General features: G+C 43.7%; 1 protein-coding gene across 6 annotated transcripts; it reads right to left on the bottom strand.

Moving 5' to 3' along the window:
• Window positions 1–519: 519 nt before the first annotated feature.
• LOC115151040 (spermatogenesis-associated protein 13) lies at window positions 520–20,506 on the bottom strand. Of its 6 annotated transcripts, none has more exons than XM_029694980.1 (13): window positions 20,408–20,491; window positions 18,456–18,515; window positions 15,263–15,706; window positions 9,775–9,925; window positions 8,654–8,781; window positions 7,952–8,131; window positions 6,646–6,843; window positions 5,766–5,945; window positions 5,266–5,498; window positions 5,028–5,157; window positions 3,527–3,905; window positions 1,375–1,449; window positions 520–1,262 (listed from the first exon to the last, which is right to left on the bottom strand). In XM_029694980.1, the coding sequence occupies exons 3-13, from the start codon at window positions 15,584–15,586 to the stop codon at window positions 1,078–1,080; spliced, it is 2,163 nt and encodes a 720-aa protein (XP_029550840.1). In that variant the 5' UTR covers window positions 15,587–15,706; window positions 18,456–18,515; window positions 20,408–20,491; the 3' UTR covers window positions 520–1,077. The 6 variants fall into 6 exon arrangements, with proteins under 6 accessions (XP_029550840.1, XP_029550848.1, XP_029550858.1 ...); XM_029694988.1 differs by having other exon boundaries at window positions 18,474–18,515; XM_029694998.1 differs by lacking the exon at window positions 18,456–18,515 and having other exon boundaries at window positions 20,408–20,490.
• Between the last annotated feature and the right edge of the window lie 27 nt (window positions 20,507–20,533).

Below are 20,533 nucleotides of genomic sequence, written 5' to 3'. Positions count from 1 at the left end.
TAACCAGATCCGACCGCACAGGTGAGGAAGCAGCGACTAGCTGGGGCTCCTTCAGGTTGTCCACTAGTTACCACAGCCACAAAGTCTAAATAGGTTATATCGTAAAAAAGTAGCTTATATCGTAAAAAAGTGTGTTAACATTTGCTTTTTGGTCTTAATTTAAGGTTAGGGTGTGGTATAAGATGATAAATTGTAGAAATAGGCAGGTTTATAACTTTGTGGCTGTGGTAACTAGAGACGACCCTCATTGGGGCGGCAACCGAAAGGTTGCAAGTTCGAATCCCCGAGCTGACAAGGTACAAATCAGTCGTTCTGCCCCTGAACAAGGCAGTTAACCCACTGTTCCTAGGCCGTCATTGAAAATAGCAATTTGTTCTTAACTGACTTGCCTAGTTCAATAAAGGTAAAATTCATGTTGACAGAATTCATATGATTACAGCAGATGTTACATCTATTTGAGAGATACATTTCTCACAACCAACTAATACAATTCTTGAGAAATACACTACTTGTATTTGGTACTTTTTGTAAAAGAGTTTATTTACAACAGTGTTAACAGGGTTACTGAATGTGCAAATGCATGTGTAGACTGTCCTCTGGGCATTCACCTCTCAGAAGAGCCACTTGTGCCTTCACTAGCAGTCCAACTCCAACAGGGACCAGCCTCAGAGAAATGAACTAAAACCAAGGTAGCAGGTAAGTACTCAACTCCTAATTGAAAAGCTAAAATGTGCTGCACATCATGGTCATAATGACACGAATACAGGTGTGTGCTGGAACCTCAGACCTACAAAATGCAGCATCTTTACCACACCAGCACATGGAGGGAGTCAGTCTGTATGCATATTAACACTTATGGGATGTCCCTCCCAATTTGCAGGCACAGATTTGAATTGACACAAATAGAAACCGAACAGACATAACGCACACACACAAGATCACAACAAAATATACATACACTTTAAGAGGCACACAAACACATTGATAAAACACATTACACAAAGTAGTACGAGCACATGCTGAAATATGTAGGTCCATAATTGTATGTTTTTCCTCTAAGTCCTCAGGGCGAGATCCTCACTTCCTGAACAAGGCATGTCGGGTGAAGGTGTACCACAGGTGGGCGGGCTTTCGCTTGGGCTCGGCCAATGTGAACACCTGCTGCTGAGGCACACTGGTTGGCACAGTAACATGGCGCTGGTGAATTGGATGCAGGGGTTGGTGGTGGTGGTGGGGCGGGACAGAGCCAGAGTAGCCTATGGCTGAGAATAAACAACATTTTTTAAACAATTTTTGCAATAATAAGAGTATTTCACTAAATCCAACACCACAGCAATTGTAAGAACACAGAAGTATGATTGCTTGCTTGCTTACTCTTCATTTTCCCTTGTTTGGATCTTCTTGCATTGAAGATTGCTTGTTTTCTCTGCGTTTCACTGATCTTCATTCCTGTCATAAAATAAAAAAATACCAGTCAACCCAATGTCATTCAACATGGACTTACTTACACGTTCTCCTCTGTGAATGGTTTTAGATTTGATTTATTCGAAACCAAAGAAGAAAAGTGAAAGACAAAACAGTACAGATTAAAAAGTTTGCAGGTGAGGTTGAAAACACAAAAGAGCTTATACGAAAACCACACCAAAAAAAAACAGAAAAAATATATACACTACCGTTCAGAAGTTTGGGGTCACTTAGAAATGTCCTTGTTTTTGAAAGAAAAGCACATTTTTTGTCCATTAAATAGATCAGAAATACAGTGTAGACATTGTTCATGTTGTAAATGACTATTATTGTAGCTGGAAACAGCAGATTTTTTATGGAATATCTACATAGGTGTACAGAGGTCCATTATCAGCAACCATCACTCCTGTGTTCCAATGGCACGTTGTGTTAGCTAATCCAAGTTTATCATTTTAAAAGGTTAATTGATCATTAGAAAACCCTTTTGCAATTATGTTAGCACAGCTGAAAACTGTTGTTCTGATTAAAGAAGCAATAAAACTGGCCTTCTTTAGACTAGTTGAATATCTGGAGTATCTGGAGCATCAGCATTTGTGGGTTCGATTACAGGCTCAAAATGGCCAGAAACATAACTTCCTTCTGAAACTCGTCAGTCTATTCTTGTTCTGAGAAATGAAGGCTATTCCATGCGAGAAATTGCCAAGAAACTGAAGATCTTGTACAATGCTTTGTACTACTCTCTTCACAGAACAGAACAAACAGGCTCTAACCAGAATAGAAAGAGGAGTGGGAGGCCCCGGTGCACAACTGAGCAAGAGGACAAATACATTGGAGTGTCTAGTTTGAGAAACAGACACCTCACAAGTCCTCAACTGGCAACTTGATTAAATAATACCCGCAAAACACCAGTCTCAACGTCAACAGTGAAGAGGCGACTCCGGGATGCTGGCCTTCTAGGCAGAGTTCCTCTGTCCAGTGTCTGTTCTTTTGCCCATCTTAATTTTTTATTTTTATTGGCCAGTCTGAGATATGGCTTTTTCTTTGCAACTCTGCCTAGAAGGCCAGCATCCCAGTGTCACCTCTTCACTGTTGTTTTGCAGGTACTATTTAATGAAGCTGCCAGTTGAGGACTTGTGAGGTGTCGGTTTCTCAGACTAGACACTAATGTACTTGTCCTCTTGCTCAGTTGTACACCGGGGCCTCCCTCTTTCTATTCTGGTTAGAGCCCGTTTGTGCTGTTCTGTGAAGGGAGTATTATACAGCGTTGCACGAGATCTTCAGTTTCTTGGCAATTTCTCGCATGGAATAGCCTTCATTTCTCAGAACAAGAAAAGATTGACGAGTTTCAGAAGAAAATGATTTGTTTCTGGCCATTTTGAGCCTGTAATCGAACCCACAAATGCTGATGCTACAGATACTCAACTAGTCTAAAGGCCAGTTTTATTGCTTCTTTAAGCAGAAGAACAGTTTTCAGCTGTGCTAACATATTTGCAAAAGGGTTTTCTAATGATCAATTAGCCTTTTAAAATGATAAACTTGGATTAGCTAACACAATGTGCCATTGGAACACAGGAGTGATGGTTGCTGATAATGGGCCTCTGTATGCCTATGTAGATATATCATAAAAAAAAATAAATCAGCCGTTTCCAGCTACAATAGTCATTTACAACATTAACAATGTCTACACTGTATTTCTGATCAATTTGATGTTATTTTAATGGACAAAAAAAATGTGCTTTTCTTTCAAAAACAAGGACATTTCTAAGTGACCCCAAACTTTTGAATGGTAGTATTTGTAAATAAAAATGTTTAATCAAAGCATACTAATTATAGTTGAACATGATAGAGTCAGTATACAAAAAAAAAACAGTTTTTGTGTGTGCGTTTAAGAGTTAGGCTACATGAAGGAGACATGGGAAACGCCTTTCCCAACAACCTCTCTTCTAGTCGCCACCCCTTTGCACTTCCCTCCTCAGTATCTCCTTCCTTTTCCACTTCCCTCCTCAGTATCTCCTTCCTTTTCCCCTTCCCTCCTCAGTCTCTCCTTCCCACTCCTTCTCACCCATCTCCTGGTCCTCCTGTACCCTCTGTCTCTCCCTGGCGAAGGCCTGCAGCCAGCGTTGTCTATCCTGGGGTTTCCTGCAGCAGAGGTAACACAGGGTCTCCAGGGTGGAGCTGTTCCGGAGCCGCAAGGCGTTCCTCAGCAAGATGCCCAGCTCGGGGTCCCTGCCATCAGGCATCTGCAGCACCGATGTGTTGTCCATGTCCAGACGACCACGGTAGTGCAGCAGGTCGCGGCGCAGTACATCCTTCTTACAGAACACCAGCTGGTGGTCGAACAGGAAGAAGCTGCGCTGCTGCGTCTTGTTGCCCTGCCGGACGATCCGGGTGAGTTCCCCAGAGTGGATCAGCTCCGAGCTGCGCTCCAGAACATCCGCTCCCTGGGAGAGAGCACACACAGAGAGAGAGGGGGTGAACCAGTATCTGGGCAGAGGAGACAATGAATATGACTAGTCTCATCTCTAGCCCAGTTTGCTAACATTCATTTTCCCATTAGACAGCTCTGCAAACGTTATGTCAAAATACATCAGTTACTTACTAAATATGGAGTGTCGCTGAGCAACTATCGTCATTCACTGCCCTCACACCAGGTATGTACATCCCAAAAAAAGTCTACATAAAAATGTACATGTGCCAAATCCACCTCTTCGGAAAGCTCTCTAAAAACACACCCTATATGGTCTACTTAATCTGTAAAAACATACCCTATATGGTCTACTTGATCTGTAAAAACATACCCTATATGGTCTACTTAATCTGTAAAAACATACCCTATATGGTCTACTTAATCTGTAAAAACATACCCTATATGGTCTACTTAATCTGTAAAAACATACCCTATATGGTCTACTTAATCTGTAAAAACATACCCTATATGGTCTACATGATCTCTAAAAACATACCCTATATGGTCTACTTAACCTACTTGATCTCTAATAACATGGGCTACTTAATCCATTTGCATTAAATGTTATTACAGGTTGATGACATTCATACACTATTGTAGATGATAAAATCAATGATCTTTAGGGATAGTGTACTGCTGCTGGATCAGCCGACATGTACGTGGTAGTAATGAGGGATTTTATTGGCGGTACTGAAGAGGTGATTGGAGACTAGTCATTCATTGTCTCCTCCTCTGCCCAGATACTGGTTCAGAGAGGGGGTTGGATTTGTCAGATCATTGATTGAGTCATTGTCTTCATCTTAAATGGTTAGTGCTAGCCGGGATCCTTGGGAAGTCTCTACCCTAACCCCTACCATAACCCTTAACTATTTTACATTTCAACTTCAATGGGGTAGGGATGTCCCAAGGACCCCGGATAGCATGGACCCATATTAAACGACACCTTATTTCCCAGACTGAGTACAGGAGACGAGCACAAGGTTGAAATGGGTTTCGATGCAAAGCCTTAACATAAACACTGTAGTAGTCATGTAATAATATGGTGGTAACAGGTTTCTGCTACAGTAACAATGTAAAAAGTAGTGAGGAGCCTCACCTCCCAGTGTAGGATGGCCACCTGCCAGTGAGCGATGGCGTCGACACTCTCCAGCCTCCTTTTCCCCTCGTTGATCAGGCTCGCCACATTCTTCATCGCCTCGTACGCGTCACTAACTCCACCATAGTCACTACAGAACACAACATCAACAGCATTGGAGAGTGTGAAAAGGTGTGTGCGTGTGTGTGAGAGAGAGTGGGTATATGTTTGGAAGTTAGTAAAGGAAAAAGTGGCCTACCTGTGGTCTTTGGGGGTGTATTTGAGCAGCTCTCCCAGCTGCAGGGGGTACTTGCAGATCTTCTGGACGGGCGTGAGCAGGAAGCCGGCGATGGAGATGTCAATCATCTGCTGCAGCAGCCGGCAGGCCTCAAAGAAGTGCTTGTACCTGCCCAGCTTCATGAGGCGCTGCAGCTCTCCACACGCTGCAGGGTGGGTGTTACAGTACTCAGAGTAGATGGAAAAACCCTCCCCCTGAGAGAGAGGATAAGAGGATGGGGGGTGAGTGAAGAGGGTGAGAGAGTGGGTAAGGAAGGAAAGAGTGTTTTGGGGGGGGGGGGGGAGCCAGGAGGGAGAGAGGCAAAATAGTTCAATTGAGCCAAAAGGGGATATGACTGTGTTGAAATGTATAACTGTGTAATGTATTCACGGAGCAAAAAGATAATGGTATGGAAAAACGCTGGATCCAATTCTGAAAAAAGTGTGTGTGTAAAGAAAGTGTGTACAAAGGGTATAACGTACCTGTAAGAGGAAACAGGCTCCTATCTCACTGAGGTGAGGCTGGTCTGTGTTGTACTTCCTCTCCAGGTCTTTGAGGAACTGTCTCTGGAACTTGTAGATGTCCTCGATGTTACTGAAGATGGTCTTCAGCTGCAGCTCAGTGAACATGCCCGGGTGTTTACCACACTGACGGATATAGCCCTGGGAAAAGCATTAGGCATTTTGTCTGGATCAAAATGAGGCTTAAGTAGTGGGGCGTGGTCAATGTTGTGGTCTACAATCAAACAGTTTAGAGGCCCTCCTGTTGGGCGCAGTGACAAAATGTAGCCGTTTTAAAGCTAATGTGTACATTTATACACATTTTTTACATGAGACAGAGAAAATGTGCTGTTTTAAAGCAAATTTCCTGCAATTCTACACATTTCACCATTGTTTATGCTATCTGAGCGACACAAACAAAATCAATGGGGGGCCCCCCTGACTGTCTAGCTTTTATTTTTGTGATTGTTAGTTCTCAAAGATGATTTTATTACAAAATACACTACTAGTATGTTATCTTTTCTACATACTTTATATCTGGTTTTAGTTGTTTAAGTTAACACTGGAAAAAAAATGTCTATCCCGAAAATAATTTATATTAAAATAAATGACACTAATTAAAATGTATCTATTTGGACATAGGCCCCTGAAAATACAGGTGGCCCACCCAAGACTTTTCTACGCAGAAAAAAACACTGACATAGATGTTGTGTTCAATGTTAAAGTTTGACCAGCAGGAGGAGCCAATGGGCAGAAAAGCTGGTGGCAATCCAGAGCCCTAGTTGTAATATCAGTGATGATGGTGGAAAGAGATGGGTTAGGGTTGGTTAATGTTGGTGGTTGTGGTCGAGCTTCCACCCACCTCACAGATGTCCCGGAGATGTTTGATGTAGATGCGTTCAGTATTCATGATCTCTTTGACCACATTAGTCCTCATCTGCTCACGGTGCTCGGCGCTGTGTGTGTGAGTGTCCCGGGTGGCAGTGTGTGGGTCCTCTTGGTCCAGAGCACAACTCTCTACACTTTCTGCTCCTGAGTCCTCCTCCTGGTTCACACGCACCTGTCAATCAAACACACTCCCCCACGTTACCAGGGCAACCACAGAGTCACACAGTCCCCCTAGTTAACTAGCATCTAGAAATGAAACTTAACCCAACCTACATCCCTATTGTAACATTGGAAACACCATGTATGGTTAACAAGCCCCTGTCCGTCAACAACAATCACCAATCGGGGAAATTACCAAGCGGTCACCCACCTGTCAATTAACTGGCCTTGCCATGGTTACCATAGCTTGCCTTACTACGACGCAACTGTCAATCAACACAAGTCACCAGGGAAACCACTGAAACCCTCAGCCCTTGAACACACACTACTAAGGGGCGCTAAGCCAGTTTCAGAGCCTTTGGCTGGGAGGCTCTACAGTAAACATCAATTACACAGGGAGGTCAATGTCCACTTAGACAAAACCATGGACACTTCTTATATTTCAACAACCCAACCATCATGTCTTGTACAGACACTTGTTTTATTTTATTTATGGCCTGATCTATATCTTGGTGTTGTTTTATTTATGGCCTGATCTATATCTTGGTGTTGTTTTATTTATGGCCTGATCTATATCTTGGTGTTGTTTTATTTATGGCCTGATCTATATCTTGGTGTTGTTTTATTTATGGCCTGATCTATATCTTGGTGTTGTTTTATTTATGGCCTGATCTATATCTTGGTGTTGTTTTATTTATGGCCTGATCTATATCTTGGTGTTGTGTAAAAATATCAATAAAAACATGAAGAAATGGTGAATAATTGACTGATTGATTTTTCTTTATTTGAAATTTCAGGGTTAGTGCACCAGACAGACTTGTTGTGGATAAAAATCAGTGCGTGATGACATAGTGCATAGTGTAGCGAATAAAATTCTAAAGTTCAACGTGTTTGCATCACATTTTCAACTCTACCGATAGATTTGTCACAAAAACTGTTGAGTTAAATAGCAAATGTGCCTACTCTGGTCTTGGGAAATTTCTTGCATAATACATTTTACCGACACAAAATGATCCCACCATGTCGAACTAACAAATGATCTGTCGGCATTTATAAAATTGTACGGTATGACTTTACTCACATAAAAACTGTGGATGGAAAAGTGATTAGAGTAGTTTTACCCTGACGAAGCTAGAGGGGAACCAGGCCTCCCTGTCTGCCCCCATGCCCCACCACCAGTCCTTGTGAGGGGCCTCCAGCACCCGGATCACATCCCCCGCCTTGAACGCCAGCTCCTGCTCCTCCATCGTCACATGGTCCCACAGGGCCTCCGCATACACTGCTTGACCCTGGCTGATCCACTGACACACACACACACACACGCACACACGCACACACGCACACACGCACACACGCACGCGCACACACACACACACACACACACACAGAGATAAAAAAAAACTATTACATACATCAGACTGTCTGATGGCTGAAGATTTTCCAGTTAAAGAAATGAGAAGAGCCACATTATTCCCCTGATGTTTCTCTGTACTCAGAGTTTTATGTAATGACAGACACGCACAGATAAATACAGAATTACATGCACAGCACACTCATGTCCGACACAAAGATTATGCTTGGACTTGGACACCAGAGCTGTGTCCAATCTTAGACCAAAACAGATCACACACAATCGCATAGAAACACACACATCAGGGACGACTTGGCAGAAACGGCAAGTTGACTTGGAGAGACGTTACGTCTGTGGCCAGGAACGGTAACTGAACACACTCTGCAGGTAAACACCCAGGTAGGCAGGTAAACACCCAGGTAGGCAGGTAAACACCCAGGTAGGCAGGTAAACACCCAGGTAGGCAGCTCACCTGGCTGAGAGCAGACAGCTCCACCCCAGGCTGCAGGTACGTTGTGACATCACTGAGCTCATCAAAGCTCCCCTCCTCCTCACTCACACTGTCACCATCCACCGCTGCAGAACGCTCTGAGCCGGCGTCTGCTTTGGGCAGGAGAGTAGTTACAAACATTAGACATACACACACACTGAAAGAGGGGAAAGACATACTTTTACATTACACTTTCAAAGAGCCTGTCTGCTTTGCTGTTAATTTACAGACACTAGACCCACTCTGCCTCATTCTCACACCCTCCCCACTCAACCCCACTCTGCCTCATTCTCACACCCTCCCCACTCAACCCCACTCTGCCTCATTCTCACACACCCTCACCACTCAACCCCACTCTGCCTCATTCTCACACCCTCACCACTCAACCCCACTCTGCCTCATTCTCATACACCCTCACCACTCAACCCTACTCTGCCTCATTCTCACACACCCTCACCACTCAACCCTACTCTGCCTCATTCTCACACACCCTCACCACTCAACCCTACTCTGCCTCATTCTCACACACCCTCACCACTCAACCCTACTCTGCCTCATTCTCACACACCCTCACCACTCAATCCCACTCTGCCTCATTCTCACACACCCTCACCACTCAACCCCACTCTGCCTCATTCTCACACCCCCTCACCACTCAACCCCACTCTGCCTCATTCTCACACCCCCTCACCACTCAGCCTCATTCTCACACCCTCACCACTCAACCCTACTCTGCCTCATTCTCACACACCCTCACCACTCAACCCCACTCTGCCTCATTCTCACACACCCTCACCACTCAACCCCACTCTGCCTCATTCTCACACACCCTCACCACTCAACCCCACTCTGCCTCATTCTCACACCCCCTCACCACTCAACCCCACTCTGCCTCATTCTCACACCCTCACCACTCAACCCTACTCTGCCTCATTCTCACACACCCTCACCACTCAACCCCACTCTGCCTCATTCTCACACCCTCACCACTCAACCCTACTCTGCCTCATTCTCACACACCCTCACCACTCAACCCCACTCTGCCTCATTCTCACAGAAAAGCTCTCTCCATCTTTATTCCTCTCTTTCACACACACACACACCCTCAACACTGAGGAGTCTGTGTAGTTTGCGTCGTCCGAGGCGGTCCAGTCCGATGGGGGTGCTCTGGGAGAAGGTGGAGGGGCGGAACCTGGCCGACACCGCTTTGTAGGGGGGCACCTGGTGGGACGGGACAGGGGGGCGCGACAGGGGCTAGAGGGACATGGAGAGGACAGTGTTAGGGCCTTTGGGGGCATTATTTTACATACTGGGCATGCCCTCTGGAATACAGGTGGTGTAAATGATTTCACTGAGTTACAGTTCATAAGGAAATCAGGAAATTCATAGGCACTAATCTATGGATTTCACATGACTGGAAATACAGATATCTACATTACCAACCAAAAGTTTGGACACCCTACTCATTCCAGGGTTTTTCTTAATTTCTTACTATTTTCTACATTGTAGAATAATAGTGAAGACTTCAAAACTATGAAATAACACATATGGAATCATGTAGAAAAGAAAAAAGTGTTAACCAAATCAAAATATAATTTATACTTGAGATTCTTCAAAGTAGCCAACCTTTGCCTTGATGACAGCTTTGCACACTCTTGGCATTTTCTCAACCAGCTTCATGAGTAAGTCGCCTGGAATGTATTTCAATTAACATGTGTGCCATGTTAAAAGTTAATTTGTGGAATTTCTTTCCTTCTTAATGAGCCAATCAGTTGTGTTGTGACAAGGTAGGGGTGGTATACAGAATATAGCCCTATTTGGTAAAATACCAAGTCCATATTATGGCAGGAACGACAGTCCATCGTTACTTTAACGTCTCTTGGGTAGGGGGCAGTATTTTCACGGCCGGATGAAAAAACGTACCCAAATTAAACGGCCTACTACTCGGGCCCAGAAACTAGAATATGCATATTATTAGTAGATCTGGATAGAAAACACTCTGAAGTTTCTAAAACTGTTTGAATGATGTCTGAGTATAGCAGAACTCATATGGCTGGCAAAAACCTGAGAAAAATCCAACCAGGAAGTGGGAAATCTGATGCTTGAAGTCTTTTCAAGTCATTGCCTATCTAACACAGTGACTTAGGGTTCATTTTGCACTTCCTAAGGCTTCCACTAGATGTCAACAGTCTTTAGAACCTAGTTTCAGGCTTTTGCAGTGAACAGAGAGCGAACAAGAAGGCTGGGAAGTTGGTGACTCAGAAAATGACATGAGTTTTGTGGCGCGTGTTCACGTGATGAGGTAGCTGTGTTCCATAACGTTTTTCAAGACATTGGAATCGTCCGGTTGGAATATTATTTAAGTTTTATGTTAAAAAGGCCCTAAAGAGTGATGCTATATAACATTTGACATGTTTCAACGAACGTAAATAGAACTTTTAAAAAAAAACTTTGTCGTGAAATTTTCGGCGCGCTTCCTACATTTGGAGTAGCTTACTGAACGCGCAAACAAGGAGGTATTTGGACATAAATTATGGACTTTATCGAATAAAACAACATTTATTGTGGACCTGGGATTCCTGGAAGTGCCTTCTGATGAAGATCAAAGGTAAGTGAATATTTATAATGCTATTTATGATTTTAGATGACTCCAAAATGGTGGGTATCTGTATTGCCTGGTGTTTGTTTCTGAGCGCCGTACTCAGATTATTGCAAAGTGTGCTTTCCCCGTGAAGCTTTTTTGAAATCTGTCACAGCGGTTGCATAAAGGAGATGGTTATCTATAATTCTTTGAATAACAGTTTAATATTTTATCAACGTTTATGATGAGTATTTTTGTAAATTGTTGTGCTGATTCACCGGGAGTATTGGAGGCAAAATATTTTCTGAACATCACGCGCCAATGTAAAATGCTGTTTTTGGATATAAATATGAACTTTATCGAACAAAACATACATGTACTGTCTAACATTGAGTCCTAGGAGTGTCATCTGATGAAGATCGTCAAAGGTTAGTGCTTAATTTTAGCTGAATTTCTGGTATTTGTGACTCCTCTCCTGCTTGGAAAATGGCTGTGTGGTTTTTCTTGTGTTGTACCTGTCCTAACATAATCTAACGTCATGCTTTCGCCGTAAAGCCTTTTTGAAATCGGACAATGTGGTTACATTAAGGAGAAGTGCATCTTTAAAATGTTGTAAAATAGAACTTTGAATTATGACATTTTGTTGTTTTGAATTTGGCACTCTGATTTTTCACTGGCTGTTGAATAGTGTGAACCGTGGGTGGGACAGTAGCGTCCCACCTGCCCAAGAGAGGTTAAGACATGAAGGTCAGTCAACACGGAACATTTCAAGAACTTTAAAAGTTTCTTCAAGTGCAGTCGCAGAAACCATCAAGTGCTATGATGAAACTGGCTCTCATGAGGACCACCACAGGAAAGGAATGCCCAGAGTTACCTCTGCTGCAGAGGATAAATTCATTAGTAAACTGCACCTCCGATTGCAGCCCAAATAAATGCTTCAGAGTTTAAGTAACAGACATCTCAACATCAACTGTTCAGAGGAGACTGTGTGAATCAGGCCTTCATGGTCAAATTGCTATAAAGAATCCACTACTAAGGAAACCAATAAGAAGAAGAGACTTGCTTGGGCCAAGAAACACAAGCAATGGACATTAGACCGGTGGAAATCTGTCCTTTGGTCTGATGAGTCCGAATTAGATTTTTGGTTCCAACTGCCGTGTCTTTCTGAGACGTAGAGTAGGTGAACGGATGATCTCGGCATGTGTGGTTCCCACAGTGAAACATGGAGGTTGTGTATGATTTTGCTATAATTGGCATCATCATTGCTTTAAGGCATGTACAGACATGATACTGGAAATACACATATTTTTGATATTCTGAGAATATGGCAACCATGTTGTGGGTATGTTTCTACCAGAACCAACACTACCTCCCTGGCCATGTTCTACCAGAACCAACACTACCTCCCTGGCCATGTTCTACCAGAACCAACACTACCACCTGGACCATGTTCTAACAGAACCAACACTACCACCTGGACTAGGTTTCTACCAGAACCAACACTACCACCTGGACTAGGTTTCTACCAGAACCAACACTACCACCTGGACCATGTTCTAACAGAACCAACACTACCACCTGGGCCATGTTCTAACAGAACCAACACTACCACCTGGACTAGGTTTCTACCAGAACCAACACTACCACCTGGACCATGTTTCTACCAGAACCAACACTACCACATGGGCCATGTTTCTACCAGAACCAACACTACCACCTGGACCATGTTCTAACAGAACCAACACTACCACCTGGACCATGTTTCTACCAGAACCAACACTACCACCTGGACCATGTTTCTACCAGAACCAACACTACCACCTGGGCCATGTTTCTACCAGAACCAACACTACCACCTGGACCATGTTTCTACCAGAACCAACACTACCACCTGGACCATGTTTCTACCAGAACCAACACTACCACCTGGACCATGTTTCTACCAGAACCACACTACCACCTGGGCCATGTTTCTACCAGAACCAACACTACCACCTGGGCCATGTTTCTACCAGAACCAACACTACCACCTGGGCCATGTTTCTACCAGAACCAACACTACCACCTGGGCCATGTTTCTACCAGAACCAACACTACCACCTGGGCCATGTTTCTACCAGAACCAACACTACCACCTGGGCCATGTTTCTACCAGAACCAACACTACCACCTGGACCATGTTTCTACCAGAACAAACACTACCACCTGGGCCATGTTTCTACCAGAACCAACACTACCACCTGGACCATGTTTCTACCAGAACCAACACTACCACCTGGACCTTTGCTGGTGGCACTGTCAGTGTTGATTTATTTAGAATTCAAGGCACACAACCAGCATGGCTACCACAGAATTCTGCAGTGATACACATGTGGGAACTCCTTCAAGACTGTTGGAAAAACATTCCTCATGAAGCTGGTTGAGAGAATGCCAATAGTGTGCAAAGCTATCAAAAGGCAAAGAGAAGCTACTTTGAAGAATGTAAAATAAATCTTGATTTATTTAACACTTTTTTGGTTACTACATGATCTCATGTGTTATTTCATAGTTTGATGTATTCACTATTATACAATGTAGAAAATAGTAAAAATAAAGAAAAACCCTTGAATGAGTAGGTGTGTCCAAACTTTTGACTGGTACTGTATCTGTTGGTCACAGATACCTTTATTTTTTTTAAATGTTAAGGTATGGGCATGGATCCTAAAACCAGTCTGTATTTGGTGTGATCACCATTTGCCTCATGCAGCGAGACACATCGCATAGAGTTGATCAGACTGTTGATTGTGGCCTGTGGAATGCTGTCCCACTCCTCTTCCATGGCTGTGAAGTTGCTTGATACTGGAGGGAACTGGAACACACTGTCATACATATCGATCCAGAGAATCCCAAACATTCTCAATGGGTGATATGTCTGGTGAGTATGCATGCATTGAAGAACTGGGACGGGTTCAGCTTCAAGGAATTGTTTACAGATTCTTGCGACATGGGGCCGTGCATCATCATGCTGAAACATGAGGTGATGTGGCAGATGAATGGCACGACAACGGGCCTCAGAATCCCGTCACCGTATAGCTGTGCATTCAAAATGCCATCGGTAAAATGCTAAATGTGTTTGTTGTCCGTAGCTTATGCCTGCCCATAGCATAACCTTACCGCCACCATGGGGGACTCTGTTCACAACATTGACATCAGCAAACCGCTCGCCCACACAACGCCATATACGCATGCTGCCTGCCATTTGCCCGTGAAGAGAACACTTATCCAACGTGCCAGTGGCCATCGAGGGGGAGCATTTTTCCACTAAAGTCAGTTACGACGCCGAACTGCAGTCAAGTCAAGACCCTGGTGAAGACGACAAGGAGCCAGATGAGCTTCCCCGAGACGTTTCTGACAGTTTGTGCAGAAATTCTTCAGTTGTACAAACCCAGTTTCATCAGCTGTCCAGGTGGCTGGTCTCAGACGATCCCGCAGGTGAAGATGTGGATGTCCTGGGCTGGCGTGGTTACACGTGGTCTGCGGTTGTGAGGCCAGTTGGATGTACTGCCAAATTCTCTAAAATGATGTTGGTGGTGGCTTATGGTAGAGAAATGAACATTCAATTCTGGCAACAACTCTGTTGGACATTCCTGCAGTCAGCATGCAAATTGCACACTCCCACAAAACTTGAGACATTGTGGCATGGAGTTGTGTGACAAAACGGCACGTTAGAGGGGCCTTTTATTGTCCCCAGCAAAGGTGCACCTGTGTAATGATCGTGTTGTTTAATCAGATTCTTGATATGCCACACCTGTCAGGTGGATGGGTTATCTTGGCAAAGGAGAAATCGCTCACTAACAGGGATGTAAAAAAATCTGTGCACAAAATTAGAGAAATAAGCTTTTTGTTCATATGGAAAATTTCTGGGATCTTTTATTTCAGCTCATGAAACATGGGACCAACACTTTACATGTTGCGTTTAGATTTCTGTTCAGTATATATATCTAGCCATTGTTTAGAGGTGAGGTTCTTACAGAAGTCAGACGGTCCTCTCTCTCCTCAGCTCCTCCAATAACAGACATTGGCCGTCTCCTCCGGCACTGGAGATCTCCATTCATATTGTAGTTCTCTGGGCTGTCACTGTCCTGCGAGCCTCCATTGCTTTTGCAGTCTTGACAGGGAGTTCCATTTTTAGTCCTCTCCTTAGGATGTAGCTCTGTCTCCTCCTCGGGGATGGCGTACTTCCTGGCTACCAGCTGAGCGTAGTCAGAGATTGGCCGAGGCCTCGATCGGCCCGCCCTTTGCCTGGGGATGAAGGACGTGGACGTTTCTGTGGAACCTATTTTCGTTGGTGACATGGATGAAGTGGGAGACTCTGGGGGACATGTTGGTGTGAGAGAAGGGGTACTGGTGGCTGAAGGAGGGGGCGTCTCTTCACCCCCTAATAGTGCCTCTCTGCCCTGTTCGTCTAACGTACCCTGAAGGTGAGAGCAAAGGTGAAATGAGGTCAATGAGATGCCCCACAATGTTTGCTTCTAACAAACATCTGCAGGAAGGAAGGTCTGAATCAAAAACAGAGCATGCCTTTTAGTTGACGTGTCATTAATGTGGAAAGTTATTACTAATGTCTTTGGACTCTGTAATATATATTTGCACATTCTTTTCCCCATATCACATAACCTCAAGAAATAAAAAGGTCTTATCAATTGTATGTGTACACACAAGTAGGAGCGATAGCGGAGTACACATTTATTCCTATTTAGGTTACTGGTCATTTGAAAAATAGAGCAATGTTTAGTCTGTAACTGACCAAAAAGCTTACTGCTGTAATGTGTTCTGTTTTAGGCTAGTTTGACATTAGTATTGTTTTTTTTCCCCAAAGAGAGAGGGGTAAAAACCCATTTGAATTCAATCCCTTTTTGACAGTACCCCTTTTAAACTTGAACGAAACCTTTCATACATACAGTGCCTTCAGAAAGTATATATACCCCTTGACTTATTCCACATTTTGTTGTGTTACAGCCTCAACTCAAAATAAATTAAATAGATTTCTCTCACCCATCTACATACAATACCCCATAATGACAAAGTGAAAACATGTTGACATTTTTACTAATTTATTGAAAATGAAATACAGAAATCTCTTCTACAAAAGTATCCACACCCCTGAGTCAATACATGTTAAAATCCCCTTTAGCAGTGATTACAGCTGTGAGTCTTTCTGGGTAAGTCTAAGAGCTTTCCACACCTGGATTGTACAATATTTGCACATTATTATTTTCAAAATTCTTCAAGCTCTGACAAGTTGGTTGTTGATCATAGCTAGACAACCATTTTAGTCTAGCCATAGATATTTCAAGCGGGTTTAAGTCAAAACTGTAACTCGGCCACTCAGGAACATACACGGTCTTCTTGGTAAGCAACTCCAAAGTAGATTTGGCCTCGTGTTTTAGGTTATAGTCCTGCTGAAAGGTGAATTCATCTCCCAGTGTCTGGTGGAAAGCAGACAACCAGATTTTCCTCTAGGATTTTGCCTGTGCTTAGCTCAATTCCGTTTCTGTTTTATACTGAAAAACTCCCCAGTTCTTAAAGATTACAAGCATACCCATAACATGATTTAGCCACCACCATGCTTGAAAAAAATGGAACGGTACTCAGTAATGTGTTGTATTGGATTTGCCCCAAACCTCACTCTGTATTCAGGACAAAAAGTTAATTACTTTGCCAATTGTTTGCAGTATTACTTTAGTACCTTCTTGCAAACAGGATGCATGTTGTGGAATATTTTATTCTGTTAGGATTCCTTCTTTTCACTGTCCTTTAGGTTAGTATTGTGGAGTAACTACAATGTTGTGGATCCATCCTCAGTTTTCTCCTATCACAGCCATTAAACTCCGTAACCGTTTTAAAGTCACCATTGGCCTCTCCGGCAAATAAGTTAGGAAGAAAGACTATCTTCATAGTGACTGGGTGTATTGATACACCATCCAAAGTGTAATTGATAACTTCACCATGCTCAAAGGGATATTCAATGTCTGCTTTTTTTTTTTAACCTATCTACAAATAGGTGATGATCTTTGCTAGGCATTGGAAAACCTCCATGGTCTTTGTGGTTGAATCTTTGTTTGAAATTCACTGCTCGACTAAGGGACCTTACAGATAATTGTATGTTTGGGGTAAAGAGACGAGGAAGTAATTACAAAATAATTTTAAAACACCATTACTGAACAGAGTGAGTCCATGCAACTTATGTAACTTCTTAAGCAAATTTTTAATCCTGAACTTATTCAGGTTTGCCATAACAATGGGGTTGAACACTTGACTCAAGACATTTCAGCTTTCCATTTTTTATTAATTTGTAAAAATTACTAAAAACACAATTCCACTTTGACATTATGGGGTTTTGTGTGCTGGCCAATGACCGCAAATCTCAATTGAATCCATTTTAAATTCGGGCTGCAGCAACAAAATGTGGAAAAAGTCAAGGGGTGCGAATACTTTTTGAGGGCACTGTATTTTTCTGTTGTAGGAGTGCTCAGAAAGTACTTTTTTGACCTGAATGCCAAAATATTCAAGAGATAAAGTTGACCCATTTTGCATACCCCACCATACCATGAGACATCCATGTCTTCCTTACTGAAAAAAAAAAAATAATATATATATATATATATATATATATATATATATATATATATATACATATATACATATACATACATACACACTGAAGTGAGAAGTTTACATTCACTTATGTTGGAGTCATTAAAACTCGTTTTTCAACCACTCCACAAATTTCTTGTTAACAAACTATAGTTTTGGCAAGTCGTTTAGGACATCTACTTTGTGCATGACACAAGTAATTTTCCCAACAATTGTTTACAGACAGATTATTTCACTTATAATTCACTGTATCACAATTCCAGTGGGTCAGAAGTTTACATACACTTAGTTGACTGTGCCTTTAAACAGCTTGGAAAATTCCAGAAAATGATGTAATGGCTTTAGAAGCTTCTGATAGCTAATTGACATCATTTGGAGTGAATTGGAGGTGTACCTGTGGATGTATTTCAAGGCCTACCTTCAAACTCAGTGCCTCTTGCTTGACAATTTGCCCAGGTCCAAAAATTCACTTTCTGACAACTTCTTCCATGGGCAAACATGTACGGAACGTTTTGTTTAAATCAAAAGGCATGGTGTCAAATAGTGATTGAATTCAAATGTATTTACCCAGAGATGTCCTCTTACCTCCTGGTCCTCCTGATCTTGGTCTGGTCTGGTCCATACGCACTGGAAATGTACACAGTGGATCAGCACCATGGCCAATGACAACCCACTGGCAGGCCTCTGTCCCGAGGCCTGGGTCTCCCTCTCCTTTAGGTCCTCTACTGTACGTTCCCCTGCTTCTCGCTCTTCAACTAAAGTAAATGTGCTCCTTCCCCTCATCTTATCAGCTAAAATCTGCCATCATGGTCCTCAATCAAATAAACCAGTCTTCTGATGGACCTCTAGTCCCCTAACAACCCTAGTGCATTATTCCTGGTTGTGTCTGTAGCGTTTTCTTACATCTCCTCTGTAAACTCTCCCAGGCTCAGTGTGACTAGTGGACTTTGTCCCGTGGCCTGCCTGCTGTTTAGCTCCCATCTGATGGCTGGGGGCATTCAGGACGTACCGTTTAGCTCCCATCTGAAGGCTGGGGGCATTCAGGACGTACCGTTTAGCTCCCATCTGAAGGCTGGGGGCATTCAGGACGTACCGTTTAGCTCCCATCTGAAGGCTGGGGGGCATTCAGGACGTACCGTTTAGCTCCCATCTGAAGGCTGGGGGGCATTCAGGACGTACTGTTTAGCTCCCATCTGATGGCTGGGGGCATTCAGGACATACCGTTTAGCTCCCATCTGAAGGCTGGGGGGCATTCAGGACGTACTGTTTAGCTCCCATCTGATGGCTGGGGGCATTCAGGACGTACCGTTTAGCTCCCATCTGAAGGCTGGGGGGTATTCAGGACGTACTGTTTAGCTCCCATCTGAAGGGCTGGGGGGGCATTCAGGGACGTACCGTCTAGCTCCCATCTGAAGGCTGGGGGGCATTCAGGACGTACCGTTTAGGCTCCCATCTGAAGGCTGGGGGGCATTCAGGACGTACTGTTTAGCTCCCATCTGAATGCTGGGGGCATTCAGGACGTACTGTTTAGCTCCCATCTGAAGGCTGGGGGCATTCAGGACGTACTGTTTAGCTCCCATCTGAAGGCATTCAGGACGTACTGTTTAGCTCCCATCTGAAGACTGGGGGCATTCAGGACGTACCGTTTAGCTCCCATCTGAAGGCTGGGGGCATTCAGGACGTACTGTTTAGCTCCCATCTGAAGGCTGGGGGGCATTCAGGACGTACCGTTTAGCTCCCATCTGGAGGCTGGGGGGCATTCAGGACGTACCGTTTAGCTCCCATCTGGAGGCTGGGGGGGCATTCAGGACGTATCGTTTAGCTCCCATCTGAAGGCTGGGGGCATTCAGGATGTACTGCGGATTGCCAACATATCCTAATGACTATGATCACACTTCCTCAATTCAAATATTATGGTGACACTATACCAAAGATGGTTTGGTACGGTTTAGAAACTTGGGAACCAAGTTTGCGTTATCAGTAGGGCTAGGTGGGATACCGGATTTTACTATATACACCGGTATTGATGCCAAGACCGGTTTGGGTTTTTACTTTACCTTCTCTAACGGTATTTGAATGTTTAGTTAAATATGATATGCCGTGTGGAAGTCCATTTTTATTGTTACACACTGGCTACTTGAGTAATACCTCTCTGCTCTCTCTCCCTCTCTCTCTCTCTCCATGCAGTGTTCCTCACAGACCTAGCCCCGCCCTCTGTCACTCAAGGAGCACATTTGTTGTAGCTTGACCACGAGACACTTGCGTTCAGTCTGCATGGTCAATGCAGCACATGTAACAATATTGACGACAAACGATGTTGTTTCCACTTTGCTTCTTAATAGAATCCATAAGCGTTCTATGATCAAATCGCTGATCAACAGCAATATGTAAGGATAGGATCACCACCAGCATATCACTTTCACACCTGATAACACCTTTCAGATCGGTAGACAAGCCATTCCAAAGCCCTACAGGACAGAGCCAGTGTAGCATTTTGGACTATCAACATATTCTCTTACCTGCTTTGGTTCCGTCTTTCCCTCTGCGTTCACGTCTGGCTGGTGTTTGCTGTGACTCCCACAGGGCTCCCCCTGGGGGGTGTGGAGCGGAATCACACACCGTGCTCTCCACCCGTCTCCCTCCAG

Source organism: Salmo trutta, chromosome 2, assembly GCF_901001165.1.
Source record: "Salmo trutta chromosome 2, fSalTru1.1, whole genome shotgun sequence".
Taxonomy (NCBI): Eukaryota; Metazoa; Chordata; class Actinopteri; order Salmoniformes; family Salmonidae; genus Salmo; species Salmo trutta.
The sequence above is the reverse complement of the archived record's forward strand: the minus strand, read 5'-3'. Positions and strand labels throughout refer to the sequence as shown.

Excerpts from the sequence above, each read along its gene's own strand:
- LOC115151040 (XM_029694963.1), bottom strand. The coding sequence starts at position 18,671 with ATGAGGGGAAGGAGCACATTTACTTTAGTTGAAGAGCGAGAAGCAGGG. Across the intron at positions 9,926-15,262 it reads GAGAGGACCGTCTGACTTCT|CCCCTGTCGCGCCCCCCTGT; the intron begins GTAAGAACCTCA and ends ATGTCCCTCTAG. Across the intron at positions 6,844-7,951 it reads TCCCCTCTAGCTTCGTCAGG|GTGCGTGTGAACCAGGAGGA; the intron begins GTAAAACTACTC and ends TTTGATTGACAG.